This window comes from Cricetulus griseus, chromosome 4 (assembly GCF_003668045.3).
Source record: "Cricetulus griseus strain 17A/GY chromosome 4, alternate assembly CriGri-PICRH-1.0, whole genome shotgun sequence".
Classification (NCBI taxonomy): domain Eukaryota; kingdom Metazoa; phylum Chordata; class Mammalia; order Rodentia; family Cricetidae; genus Cricetulus; species Cricetulus griseus.
In genome coordinates, this window is record NC_048597.1 from 119,477,367 (window position 1) to 119,491,756 (window position 14,390).

Genomic DNA, 14,390 nt, shown 5'->3' on the forward strand with positions numbered 1-14,390 from the left:
ACACACTAAAAGTTCCATGTCCACCTTTGAGGACAGACCTTCTTAGACTCTTTTAATTCTATCTGGAAGGTGTTTCAATAAAAGAGCTGCTGTTAGCACTTTTACTTTGATATCAGTTGTTACTAATATGTTAATTTCCTTTAGCATTAACTGCTATGCCACCCTCCTATATTATTTTTAAGAAAGCATTTAATAGTTTTTACCCATGTTTTAAAAATAAAAACATACATGCAGTAAAGTCCCTGAAGTAAATATAGAACAATATGATTCAACCTTCACCTGCACAAACAAATTCTTTTGTCCATCCATCATCACCCTGGGAACCGAACTGTCTTGAGATGGGACACATATAAACAATGCCATCCACAATATTATTTGTAATATTTCTGAAAATATGTTATGCAATGGGCAAAATACATTTCTGCAAATATAATGCTAACCAGAATGAAACAGACCAAAGAAGGCATGCCAAAGCAAGCCAAAGGAAAATTTTCTCCTCTATACTTTGCCAAACATCTCTCTCTCCTTGGAACAATTATATAATGTTACAAGTATATAAGACATAAGCAAAGTGATCATGAGTTCTGTGATTTGGTATTTCTAATTAATCAAGAAGAGTGAGACAGTCACTAGAACCCCAATATTCAGCACGATAAATGTGTATTCAAAGCACACAGTTTGTGGGTGGCATCTGAGGCAAGAGACTATCTCACTGGGATTGAGCCTTCATCTCTGAGATCTGAAGCATTCTTTAGACACACAGCTGTGGAACTGATTGATCTAGTGAATACCCTGCTGGTATCTGCTGGGGGAATTAGCAATAGAGTTACTCAGTTGATATGTTTGCACGAAGTTTGATGAACCAGAAATCAAAGAGTGTTCTGGGAGAGTTGCCATTGGTAGATGAAAAACACCTTGGTTTGTTTTTCTCTATGGTCCAAATTTAACAAACTTGCAGAGCCAATTTGCTCAGAAATAAGAAGCTACTTGTTTTGCTTTGCTTTGCTTAAAGACAGGGTCTTACTGTGTAGCTCCAGCTGGCTTGGAACTTGCTTCTTAGACCAGGATACATGTAAGGGAGATCTGCCTGCCTCTGTCTTTGCCTCTCAAGCACTGGGATCAAAAGGGAAAGTTACCACACCATACTAGAATCATTTTAAATTAGAAACTTTGGGAGTTGAAACAAAAGCGTTGATAATATGCCCAAACTACACTCTGTAGTTTTAGAAGCATTAAGGATCAAAAGTATTTTGCTAAGTAACATAAATGATACAAAGGCATCTCAGATTAAAGATTAGAGCTCCTCTAATATAGAATAGGACTTACCCCTGTCTGTGTCATACAGGAAGACGAAACAGTTCCATTCATAGTGATCCAGCAGGCTCAGGAGTGCACCTCTCAAGGAAGGCCGTAGCTGCAGTACAAACTGGCTCTCCCCTTCAGTGGGGAAGCTGGGTGTGATGAGGGATATGTGTAGGGCACTGCAGAATGAGGTCAAGGTGTGCACTGACCTCTTGTCGTAGAGTCCAAAAATGGCAAACACTCCTCTAGAATACTGGGAACAGACTGGAGGAGAAACAGACAGAGAAGGCCATCACCAACAGTTATACTCAAAAAATGCCACTTGACATCTATAGTCTGTGAAGGTTTAAAAGAAAATCAATGAAATGCTAGCAATTTATGACAAAGACCACAGTAAATGTGTGCATTTATCGTTCAGTCAGTTGTGGCTTCTTGAGTTTGTTCTGGTTTGAATTAAAACCCTGCACTAAAAAGGCAATATGAATTAAAGATAAAATTTATTAAAATAAGTAATATGTAACCCTCTAAAACATCAAATCCCATGCTCCAAGTGATGACAGATGCAATTTTTTTCTGTATTTGTTCTAGCCTAAAAACTATAATAGTGTACTTAGACTTTTTTTTTCTAGAAATTGAAGAAACAATTGACTGTTTCCTTAGCTATGTGCTTACCTCATCTATTCTTGGACAGAATTTGATAAATTGTTAACTTTTTATTTACAACTTTACTCTGTATTTATTCAGTCTATTGTCACAACCCCAAAGTCTGCTTGAATCATGTTTGAAAATAGAAATTGGGTTTGAAAGGGAAATCATTTTTAAGGTAGATAAGCAACTGAGTGAACCAGAAGCAACTGTGTAGCTATAACCCTAAAATAGTCATCCAAAATCCTGAGCCCGTCCTGCTGGGAGAAAGAGAATATCTTTTTTGCAGTGCTGTGAAGTGAGTGAGTCTCTTTATATTCTTTCCCAAAGGTATGTGGCTTACCATGGCATGGCTGATTTATGGAACAAACTTAGGTGAATTTTTCTCATCTAAACTTTAAAAACAACGTAACTATTGTCATTGGGAGACATTAATTTCTCTGTCTGTCTGTCTGTCTGTCTGTCTGTCTGTCCATCTGTCTCTCTCTCTCTCTCTCTCTCTCTCTCTCTCTCTCTCTCTGTGTGTGTGTGTGTGTGTGTGTGTGTGTGTGTGTGTGTGTGTGTGTGCAGTAAAACAAGACTGCACTGTAAATTCTTGTATGGCTAAGATCACCTAAAACAAGAGTTACAGATTCCTGTGAGATACCTGTAATGTGAATACTGAGAATTGAAGCAGGGTGCCCTGCAAGATCATCAAGTACTCTTTTTTTGGCAATACTATTTTTTTATTTGAATTAGAAACAAGATTGTTTTACATGTCAATCCCAGTTCCCCCTTCCTCCCCTCCAAGCCCCCCCCAACTAAACCCCTTCCTATCATATATCCTTTCTGCTCCCCCTGGAGAGTGAGGCCTTCCATAGGGGGTCATCAGAGTCTATCGTGTCCTTTGGGATAGGGCCTAGGCCCACCCCCTTGTGTCTTGGCTCAGGGAGTATCCCTCTATGTGAAATGGACTCCCAAAGTCTACACCTATGCTAGGGATAAGTACTGAACTACTACAGGAGGTCCCGTAGATTTCTGAGGTTTCCTCCCTGAAACCCATGCTCCTGGGGTCTGGATCAGTCCCATGCTAATTTCCCAGCTATCAGTCTGGGGACCAAGAGCTCCCCGATGTTCAGGTCAGCTGTTTCTGTGGGTTTCACGAGCTTGGTCTCGACCCCTTTGCTCATCACTCGTCCTTCTCTGCAACTGGATTCCAGTTCAGTTCAGTGATAAGTTGGGGTGTCTGCTTCTACTTCCACCAGCTTCTGGATGAGGACTATCGGGAGGCATATGAGTCAGCCATCAATCTCATTATCAGGGGCAGGCATTTAAGGTAGCCTCTCCTTTGTTGCTTAGATTGTTACCTGGTGTCATCTTCATCTCCAGACATTTCCTTAATGCCTGATTTCTTTGTAAACCTAAAATGTCTCCCTCTATTATGGTATCTCCATTCTTGTTTCTTTCAACTCAACTTTTCTGCTTGTTCATGTCTTCCTTACCCCTCCTCTTCTCCCCTTCTCATTTTCCTAGCTCCCTCCCCCCTCTTCCAGTGCTCCCAATTTGCTCAGGAGATCTTGTTCCTTTCCCCTTCTCCAGAGGACTCTTAGGGTCCTCCTCATCAAGTACTCTTAACTGGGTTATATTTCCAGCATCAATAATTGAAGAAATTTATTAAAATGTTGAAAGTTCTAGAAATATATACTAACATCTTTATCTGTACCTTACAATTTCTAAGATTTTGGAATAAATCTAGATAGTTTCTTTTATTTCTATTTGTTTTTTCACTTAAAATCATAAAGAATAAAGGTTATAAGAGGAGATCATAAAAATGAGCAGAAAGTAGATGCTGCTACTCATCTTTAAGTGATGTGCATGTGATATTTTTAAAAACAATATGGCTTATTAAAGGACCAGAGACTATATTTCAGTTGAATGTTCAAGATATAATTGACATGAAAATATAAGGGTAAAATTGCCGACCTTGTAAATAAACACAAATCCAGTTATTTCACTGTTTAGCTTCACTAAGAGGACAAATTATTTTGACTTATTTTCAGAGATAATGAAACATAAAATTTTATCTCATTGGCATAAATGATAAAAATATGATATGACAAAAATTTAATGAGAGCATATAAACTTACATCCCATGAAGACACATGAAGCAAAAAGCAGTATTTTTTAGACATTAGTATCTATGCATAGTTTTAGTTAAAATATTACAATTATTAAATAACACAGTAAAAATTCTAGAAAATAAAATGCCTCACTTGATTTAAAGCTAAGATGAAAGATGTTTAAATTCTATACAGAAGATATCACTTCTACAGCTATTGTAGTGGTTTGTGAAGAAATCTATTGAGTAAGGTCATCCATTTGTAAGTCTGTCCTACCTTCCCTGAGGACTATAATTAACCCTTGGTACACAGAAACCATTCTCAAAGGCTTGTTTGAACAGTGTAACTGGCCATAATTTTGTTGCAAGATATAGGGCTGTCATAACGAATGCATTGGCATTTTGGGTTTCCATACAGTTCAATTTCCGTAGCTTAGGTGATCAAGTAACTCACGTTATAGACCAGAACCCAACCTCATAATGTCCCTCTAACACTTGAGATGGTACAGTCTGTGCTTACTTCATTTGCTTCATATGTTCTGGTTTTCACTCAAGTTTTAGGCTGACTTTGTCACTTAGAGATCTGACTCAATTCACTTTTATTTTTGTTTGTTTAATTTTGATTTTGGATCTGGCCATTGAACCCAGATTTTATACCTATGTTAATCATGTATTCAACCACTGAACTGTATCCCCATTCCATGGATCAAAAAACTTCTATTTTACTCTACTGAAAAAAGTGCTTATATTATGGTCTAATTTACATAATGCTTGATACAAGTTATCTCATTCATGATTAGGGTTAGAATTCAACTCTTCAACTCCAGCTTCCATTTTGCTACTGAACCTACACATAGGTTTTAAAACATATTCAGAAACAGTAAGAATGGTATTTCCCCCACAGTATTTCTCCAGGACCTCCAGGAGTACCCCCAGAAGGACTGGTGCCACTTGGGAACCATTGGCGAGCTAGAATGGGTTCATAATCTCTTCTGTCCTTCTATCATACAAAAAAATCCAGGAGCAATCCAGTTTTTATTTGTGCAAAACATAAGCTCTTTTTCTAAGAATTTAGGGACTGAATAGTGTTTTAAGCTGAGGCACTTCTCAGAAAATTCTCCTTAACCCTTCCACATGTTTTCAGTACAAATTCAGGACTTGTATTTACCATATTATTTAGCTCATTTCAATTTATTTTGCTAGGCTTCTGCAAATTTCATAACTTCTTATTTTTAATCATCATCACCATCTGTTTCTATTCAAGTTTAACATGATACATAATCAGATATTTTATAGCTATCTGCCTTTCTGCTTCTATGACTCTTACTTTGAAAATATACTAAATACATACTGATTAACATTTGCTTCTGGATGAATTCTGTCATCCACATATCTTTGCAAATTTCTCTCTGTAGTGTTATTCTTTTAAACATTATCCCTCTGTTTTAGTCTAGAGCCCTGGCTTGGCAGGTGAGAGTTATTGTGTCTTCAATGTGTAAGAATAGGCTGTCAGTCAAATGTGCAATGTTATTATCTTCATGTGAAACCCTGAACAATGTAGTGTTTGGTTCAATAGATTCAAATTCAATAGCCTAGTCATTTCCATATTTATTATAAATTTAACTTCAAAAACACTAAATCAAAATTTTGCTTGGTTATCTCTCATACCATCGGCTGTTACTTAGCATACAAGTATGTATTTCAGCAGTATTATAAAAGTATATAAATGTAGCATAATTTAAGGGTAAACTAAGCTTAATAAAATATATTCTGAATGTAGAAAAAGAAAACTGAATTTTAGTTTTTAAAATAAAATAAGAAACAATAATTATTGCATGTCACTGAGTAGAGGTGGAGATATCAGATTGACAGATATTTGGGGATATAAACACTAATTAAAATGAGATTTTCAATGAAATAATGCAATCATAATTTTAAGTGCACATTCTATATTTTGCTTCATTAATGAGATAATCTGGATCATGCATTATGCAAATCAGCTCATAATATAAACACATGGAGATGGTCCATTCACCTTAAACCTGATGGTGTGAATTAATTAAATGTGTTTTCTCATCAGGGAGTTGCCCAATTTCACTCCACATGCATATTCCAGATGATAAACTAAATGAAATTGTAGCATAATTTGTGATTATTTGTATCATATCCAAGTAAAATGACAAGATCTTAGCTCAGTGTGTTGCAACTTAGAAGATGTGTATTGGATTTGACACCGATAGCAGTGTGGACCAAGTGAGTGCAGGTGTTCTTTGTAGTTTTTACACTTCTATTTTATTTTCAATTTTCCTTTTCAAGAGCATTTTCTGAATGTATTTGAAGCTTTACTTTATTAAGGCAAAGAACTTCTGTCCTTTGCCCTTTCCATGCTGACTAACTGCTCACAGCCTCCTCTTTTCACATAGCTTCCTATTCATCTGTCTCGTGCTTCTGCACCTCCTTAATCTTCATCACTGAGCACTCATTTTTAATTTTTAATTTGGTGGAATCCTCTGCTGTGTTTTGACATGTTTAGATGAGTCTTTGAAATGCTTCTCTTGCTTTTCTTTCTAACACCACAACCCTGGTCTTCTTTTGTAATGGGTATGTCTTGACACCCATTTCTTTAAATTTTGTACACGTTCACATATTTCATCTTATACTGTTCACTTTTCTCAAAACACAGATGAAGTCATTTAATTCTGGGCTTTTAAATGTCATTTGTTATAGCTTGAATATGAAATGTTCCCCAGAGGCTCACATGTTTCAACACTTGCTCCTCAGTGCCATCTGGGAAGATTAGAGTACCTTCGGGAGGTGGAACCTTGATGGAGGATATCGGTCACTGTGGACAGGGTTGGAGGTTTTATTGTCCAAACTCACTTCTTTTCAGATTGCTTCTTAAGTGAAGGTGTGATATGACCCATAATCTCCTGCTTCTGCCTTCATGCTTTTCCCAACATAGTAGATTGTTTCCCTTGATATGTAAACTGAAATGAATACTTTCTCCCACAAGTTACTTCTTGTCAATACTTTGCAACAGTACTGACTATAAAAACTGAAGGCGTTAATACTCCATGGAATGGTTAAGAAGAAGGTTTTTATTGTAGATATGAGGGAGAAAACATCCAGAGGTATCTGGAGGAATCCATAGCAGAGACAGAGAAGGTAGTAGACTGGACATGGTGGTCATTTACTAGACTTGGCCATGAGAAAAGCGGGAGCAGATCAGAGAGACAGAGAAGGGGTCAGGGAGAGCAAAAGATGAAGACAAAGAGTGTGGGAAAAAGACAGGGTATAACAGAGAACTAAAGGGGAACACAGCAGAAACAGGAGGGTTATAAGGAGAAAAGAGTAACCTGTGACTAGGGAAGTTCAGCATAGGAGTGGAGGTGAAAGGAGCAGCAAAGAGCTGGGAGGCTAGCATGAATCCTGGAGGGCACACTTGTGAAACTGAGGGAGCCTGGCAGTCAGCATGCACTTTGGTGTGCTAATAGGCACCACAGGTAACCCTTTTTCTCCTTTGCTAGTGATAAGGGAAATGTTTTTTTTAGTAGGGACAAACCAGCTTCACAGGTCCTCAATAATGCTGCTTTTATCTAACCACCAGAATTTGGGAAGCTGGAGTTTCTTTTTGACATGATACTGACAAAAGTAATGTAAATTCTATGTTCATATGTCCCATCTTCCAATTGCACCATCTACTTCATATCTATTATTTTGTCTGAAGATCTATATATCTGTCCTTTTCACATGTTTTATGACACAGTGAAGTAGCCCAGATTCCTTGTCAATGTAATTCCTTTTACAATAACTTTATCGTCGCCACATTGAGAACTGTAGTCTTTCTTCTGATGAACCTGGAAGCCTGGGTGATATGAAGAGAAAAGAAACAAACTCCTCTTCCTCTACCAACTACCACTACATCAGTAGGAATAATGTTAAAAGTTATTAATCAATAATATTAAGTACTATTTAACTGTCCTAGTTAAGTATCTATAATATATAGTATAGATATTTTATATTTATAGTCTCCAGTGTAACCTATGATATTTTGCAATAAATATTTGTGTGTGTCTACATGTGTCTATTAATGTATGTGTTGTTAGTGTATCCATATGTGTCTATAAATTTATGTGGTGATAGTATATCAATAGGTGTCTATGAATGTATATGGTAATAGTGTTTCCATAGGTGGCTATGGATCTTTGCTCCTGGGCTTTCAGGGAGTGGGGAATGATATGAAAATATGAGTGCTTCTAAAATAAAATAAAAAAAAACTAAAAAAAATCAAGATTTCTGGTGAAATAAAACAAGAAAGAAGAGAGGGTAGAAGAATGTGGTTTGACTGGCTCAGAGCCATTCTTTGGTCTATAAGGTGATTCTGTCACTCTATTTCCACATTTTCATTCTCTGCTAGTCTCTGGGGGCCCTTATGTGTGTTTCCCCTTCCCTTTGAATATACATCAACTCATCACTAGTATTTAATTAAAGCTCAGGTTCAGAAAGTTTCTAGCTATCATGACATAGAAATAAATAATAAATACTAATAAATAATCCTTCTGGAAAAAAATTGTGATCATAACTCTTTATGGATTGGTTAACAATTGATAATGAGACTATGTTTTTCACAACTAACAGGGACAGGATGCATTGTGTGTGTGTGTGTGTGTGTGTGTGTGTGTGTGTGTGTGTGTATTTAATCAGGGAAATATTTTCATTTAAATACTCATTATTTTTTACTAGTGTATATGGTGATGCTGTTAGTATATCTACTGCTATACAGACTGGAGCAGAGTACCGTTCCAGGGCTCGAAGTCCCCCATAACCCCTGTAGCAATCTTACTCCTGAATGGCCATGGTTATTTCTTTTCACTCTGAATTTACCCAGTTATACCTGTTAATTTTTATAAGTCTTGCTATATATTCTTCCAAAAAGGTTTTTACCAACTGTAATGAGTTTTTCTGTCCCTCCAATAGCTCCCAAATAATGACATGGAGATTTCTTATTAATTTTAAAAGCTCGGTCTATAGCTTAGACTTGTTCCTTACTAGTTTTTTTTTTTTTAACATAACACATTTCTATTAATCTACATGCTGCCAAATGGCTCATGACTGTTACCTCTTCCTGCATGTCCTGCTTGTTCTTTGTCTCCTGACATCTCTCTCTCTCTCTTTGTCTCTCTCTCCTCAATTCCTCCTACTTTCTCTCTCTGCCAGCCTATACCTCCTGGCTAGCTATTGGATGTTCAGCTTTTTACTACACCAATCATAGCAATACATTTCCACAAAGTGTAAAAATATAACATGTTAACTGGTTTAATTTAGCCATGCCATTGTGAACATACTGTATTCTATATCATAATTGTGCATGACTTTATTTGTGAGCTAAATAAATGAATGAAAAAAAACAAAAAAGAAATATTAATTACCTTTGGAAAAGATATAATGGATGTTTGAAGCACTATGTTTAAAATACTATACATTGCACACATTATGTATTTGTACCAAAAGATCACATAATACATCATAGTCATGTACCATCTTGATTTTCTGTATTAGTTAAAAATACATTCAATTTTCATTTATAAAAAAAAATATCCCACAGCAATCAACCATGTGAATAAAACTAAGTTCTCTTAAAATGCTAAGAGAATATTTCAAAACATCTCATAGTCAGGCTATATCAATTCAGTGATCTTCTTTCTTCCTATGATTTACTTTTTTGATATTTAAATCATAATCTCTTTGTGTTCTGATTTGAAAAAGTCTCAGTCAGATGGTAGAAAAAGCATGCTGGGCTGACATTCATTAATTTATTCCCTTAAGGCATTATTATAGGTTATTAATGCTATTTCTTTAGATTCTAAGTGGTGAGTTTGTTACAGCACAGAAAGTCACTGATTTAGTCATCAACAACAAGTTGAAATGCAAATGGTGCAAAAATATTTCACTTTAATTATCCCACTATTACGGACTTTCAGTTTCTCAGGTATCTTCCCAGAAGCTGCTCTGGACAGTGCCATTAGAAGTTGGTGATGCAATCATGTGTCTGTATTTTAATGGCATTGCTTATGCTTTCCTGCCAGTTTTATGACATCTCAGCCAGAAAGCACATTTCACTTCTAAATTGAACTAATTGAGAGCTCAGTAAAAATATACAGGCTTGTTTGCACATTTCTTTCCAGAGTCAGGCTTCTAAGGACCCGAAAGGAAAGAGCAGAAGGCTTTTTGCAGCACTCAGGATGAACAGCAAGATTCCATTCAGGGTAAAAATGACTTCCTTGGCAGTAATTTGGAAGGTGCAAAGATTATATCATTCTTTTAGACTGCTAATATATAGCAATAAATGTGCCAGAAAGGAGGCCTTGGCAGCAAGGAATATGAGAGGAGATGGAGGCACCAGTTTCTAACATGTATCTATATCAAAACAGGTGCACTTGCTTCAAGTCGGTTCGCTGTTACTGCTATACAAAGTACCATACAGGACACTAAGGCACCAGTGATTTTTCTGCTCATCATTCAAGTGTTTAGAATGCCTTTTCACCTTCTAATAACTTTTTAATGGAAACTTTTAATTATCACTATATGTTATGCTGTGTGATGCAATCCCATAATTGTGGCAAGATTATTTTCATGCTACCAAAAGAATTTTTTCAAGTATAGTATATGGGAGCTTTTCTTCGTCAGAAAGAACATCACTCTTTCTGCAATCATTTAAATGCATTTTAGAAGGGGACAACTTTAATTAAATATGGAGTAGAAAAATATTTGGGCAGATATTTGAGTGTGTTGAAGAAACTGTTTTCTAATGACTGTGACACTTCTTCGAAAGTGTCATCAGTTATTTTGGATTCAGAATTGCATGACTCTGGTCCAATGTATGTTCATAGCACTAGGCATAAGTATGAGTGTTTTAGTTCTTGTTCTAATTTTCAGTGTTCTATATAAGATTTGGCCCAGAGTTGATGATCAACAAATGTAAAATGAGTAGCTGAAACAATGAGGGTACAGAAGAGGTCATGTGTGATAGATAACTGAGATTCATGAAGATATTTGTGCTTAATTAAAGCACTGAATTAAGATGATTTGCCTTAGGAAGGTTAATTTCTAGGCAACAAAATTGGAATTCAGAGTTTTACAAGTTCTCAGTGGGTGTAAGTGCTCCATTATTTTAACCCCAAGTCTCTAGTGTCATGAACACAGGAGAGAAACATTCAGGCAATTACCCTCGGGAAGGATGAAAAGGAGCAATTGTTGTATTGCTACTGTGTAATAGTTATTTTTTATTCATTAACTTACAGATGACTTGGGTTTATTTTTAAAAGACAATATTTGTTACATTGATAAAATTAATTTATGCTCCTACATATAAACAATGAAAGTGGTTTTAAAGTCAGTTCATGCTCATTCCTCACCAGCACTTAAAAAGAAAATCACAGCCTAAGTGCTTCTTCCTGGCTGGCCTGCTGAGAGATTTCCACTGTTGTGCTTTTATTGGAGTGGAAGAGATGCTATAAGAATACTTAAATTGCAAAGAAGCAGAACAGAGTCTTAAGGGATTATGGAAAACCAGACTCTTCTTAAGAAGCCACTTCTCAAGGTAAACTGACATTCATCTGCCGATTTAAAAAGCACAAACATACACAACGGAGGCCAATATGACTGCTGCACTCAGTGTCACAGGACTTCTCAGTTGTAAATGTGTCTTGGTAAATCATCCTGCATAAAGTCTTAGAAGAGAATTTCTTGCTTACTGTGACTGAGTGGAAATGTTACAAAAGTCATCTGTCTTAGTTACTTCATCTATAAAAAGAAACGTTAAGGAATTTCTGTTTCTTCTGCAATATATGTATTGCAGAAGAAAAATAAATTGTATATATATAATATATATATATATATATATATAATATATATTCATAACCAGAAGCAGATATTAGAAAAAATGATCAGATGACTGTTTAATTGCTTTCTTGAATGCATTTGCCTATTTTCAAGTCCCAAGAACAATTTTCAAACATTTGAGCTGTAAGATGGAAAACACAAAACTAGAAGAATGAACCATTCCAGGTATTTTCTTCTCTTGGTTGTATTTCTTAGATGGCATTTAGGGTCTCAGAAAAATTTCCAGAGTTTTTACAGTGAAAATAAATTCTGATTTATAAAGTTTTACTTCTTTACAAATTATCAGGATTTTACAGTATTGAATAATGGCAAAGTGTCTTGCATTTTCATTCTCTATAATGTCAAATCCTGAATTATAATTTAATTGCTATTATTAATAAGTTTTTATGACTGGAGCTATATGTGTTTGTAAAGGAAATGGAAAGGATTTCAGGCTCAGGAAGCCATAGCTGAACATTACTTATTGTAATCACCATAATCACAACTTTCTAAGTATTAAAGGTTGAGACAGGCACATTTCACTTTTATGCTAGAATTGAATTTTCTAACAACTTTTGTAAATTTTTGGAAGTCAGAATTCTACAGAACCAAAGGAATCAAACCTTATATTAGAATATAGACTTCTGAAAATGAAGTATATTTAAACATATTTCTTAGCAAATAATATAAGAAATTTATGAATCCTTTGGAAGGAAAACAAATTATACATTATTGTTCAATTATATAAAGCAACATGTTAGAAGTTTAAAAGATCATATAACAGACATGTCTATTATATGCAATAATATATAGAGATATTTTAACACTTTTTTTAAACAATTTAACTGTTTAGCAGAAAAAGAACATATCTTCCAGAATTTATTCAATAGAATTACCATTCATTGGAATTTTAAATAAAAAACTTTTTTTTAACACATTCAACTATTTCCTCATGGAGGTATAGAATTAATAACTATTCTTTCAATATGGCTCTTTAGCCACCCTCCCTCTCTCTCCTCTCTCTGAGTGTGCCTGTGTGTGTGTGTGTGTGTGTGTGTGTGTGTGTGTGTGTAATCTACCTGCCATTAACTGCCGCTAAATGAAGCTGGAGCAGTTCAGCTGCACAGACTCAGCATGCAATGTTGGTGAGTGAGTAGCTCAAGTGATTAGTATTTAAGATTGGTGACAAACTCACGAGAATAGTTGACTGCCTCCTTTGTTGTCTATTACCAAATGCCAGTGAGCCTAGGGATTCTGCTTATTTTATATCATCCATGAATCTTAATATTTGTGAATATATTTCTGACTTGTAAATGTTGGCCACCAATGAAAACATATCTCCATTTTAGAGTAAATCAAGATCAATTTTTATTTGTAGGCAGTATATTGTTAGAGCTGAGTTTTCTGGCTCCACCATTGCCTTTTCATTTAGGCTGGATGATAAATTGCCAGCTATAGTCATGAGTGTCCAAATGGTCATTTTAATTTCTGCCTTAATAATTTTGAGACATCTGTTTTTATTCAATATTGCATGCATATATAAGTAAAGAAGCTTATTTTCCAGTGTGCAAAAGAAAATATCACTCCAGGATTATGGAACTCTTTGGTCTAAGATACTTTTGCAGCATATCTAGGTTGAATAATTTCTCCTACAAAACTGGGTCTCAATGCTATAAAGTGTCCTGCTGACGGCCTTTAGATATGATGAAGAAAAGACGAGATCCTTAGCTTAGATGAAAAGAAAGTTAAAACATCTGCTCTAAGAAGAGCAGCAGCTTAACAGTGAGATTCTGCTCAAGAGTTTTAAATGTGTAAAGTGTATTTCTTACAACTAAGCTGGATAGGAAGGAGGGCATGGGCAGCACTGTTATTTTGTATTGCATGTATTATGAATGCTGTCCTGTGTCCTACTATAACCTAAAATGCATTTTATAAAGTTATTTTGGTTATAATATTTTAATTACCCAAATTTAGCTAGGAGTTTTTTTTATCTTACATGTTTCCTGTTCTACTGCTGATTAACACAAATGAGTCTCCTCACTCCTCTGATTTCCTTGCTGATGAAAACACATACAGGCTGTGGTTGACTATATAGAGCCTTTAGGCAGAATTTAGGTTTTGTAACTTGACTTTTGTTTCTGAGTTAATATGCACAGATAGCATGATGTTTTCAGCATTTAATCTTAAAAATAATTATTTTGAATAATGTGTTGTGTTTGATGTAGCTTTATGTTAATTCATCAAATAACAATTTACATAATAGATTTCAGGTATTTTGGAGTGCTGAGATAATAAAAATAATTTAAATGTATTTTATGACCTTGAGAACATGCACAATGAGGACTGTGTATATTAATGTCTAGTTTCATTATGGCAGGAATAATTAATCATTTAACAAAATTCAGCATCACTTACGAGTTAGCCACTGTAATAAGTACTGACAGGCACACCAGTAAAAGAGTTG

The 14,390-nt window shown here is 35.4% G+C and overlaps 1 protein-coding gene across 3 annotated transcripts in view; it reads right to left on the reverse strand.

Annotated features, from left to right (window-relative positions):
- The window catches only part of Gria4 (glutamate ionotropic receptor AMPA type subunit 4), a 351,745-nt gene that overhangs the window by 226,121 nt on the left and 111,234 nt on the right, over positions 1–14,390 (reverse strand). For all 3 annotated transcript variants that reach the window (XM_035443428.1, XM_035443427.1, XM_035443429.1), the window contains exon 3: positions 1,327–1,566. In XM_035443428.1, coding sequence (XP_035299319.1) covers positions 1,327–1,566 — 240 coding nt within the window. The remainder of the gene's footprint in view (positions 1–1,326; positions 1,567–14,390) is intronic.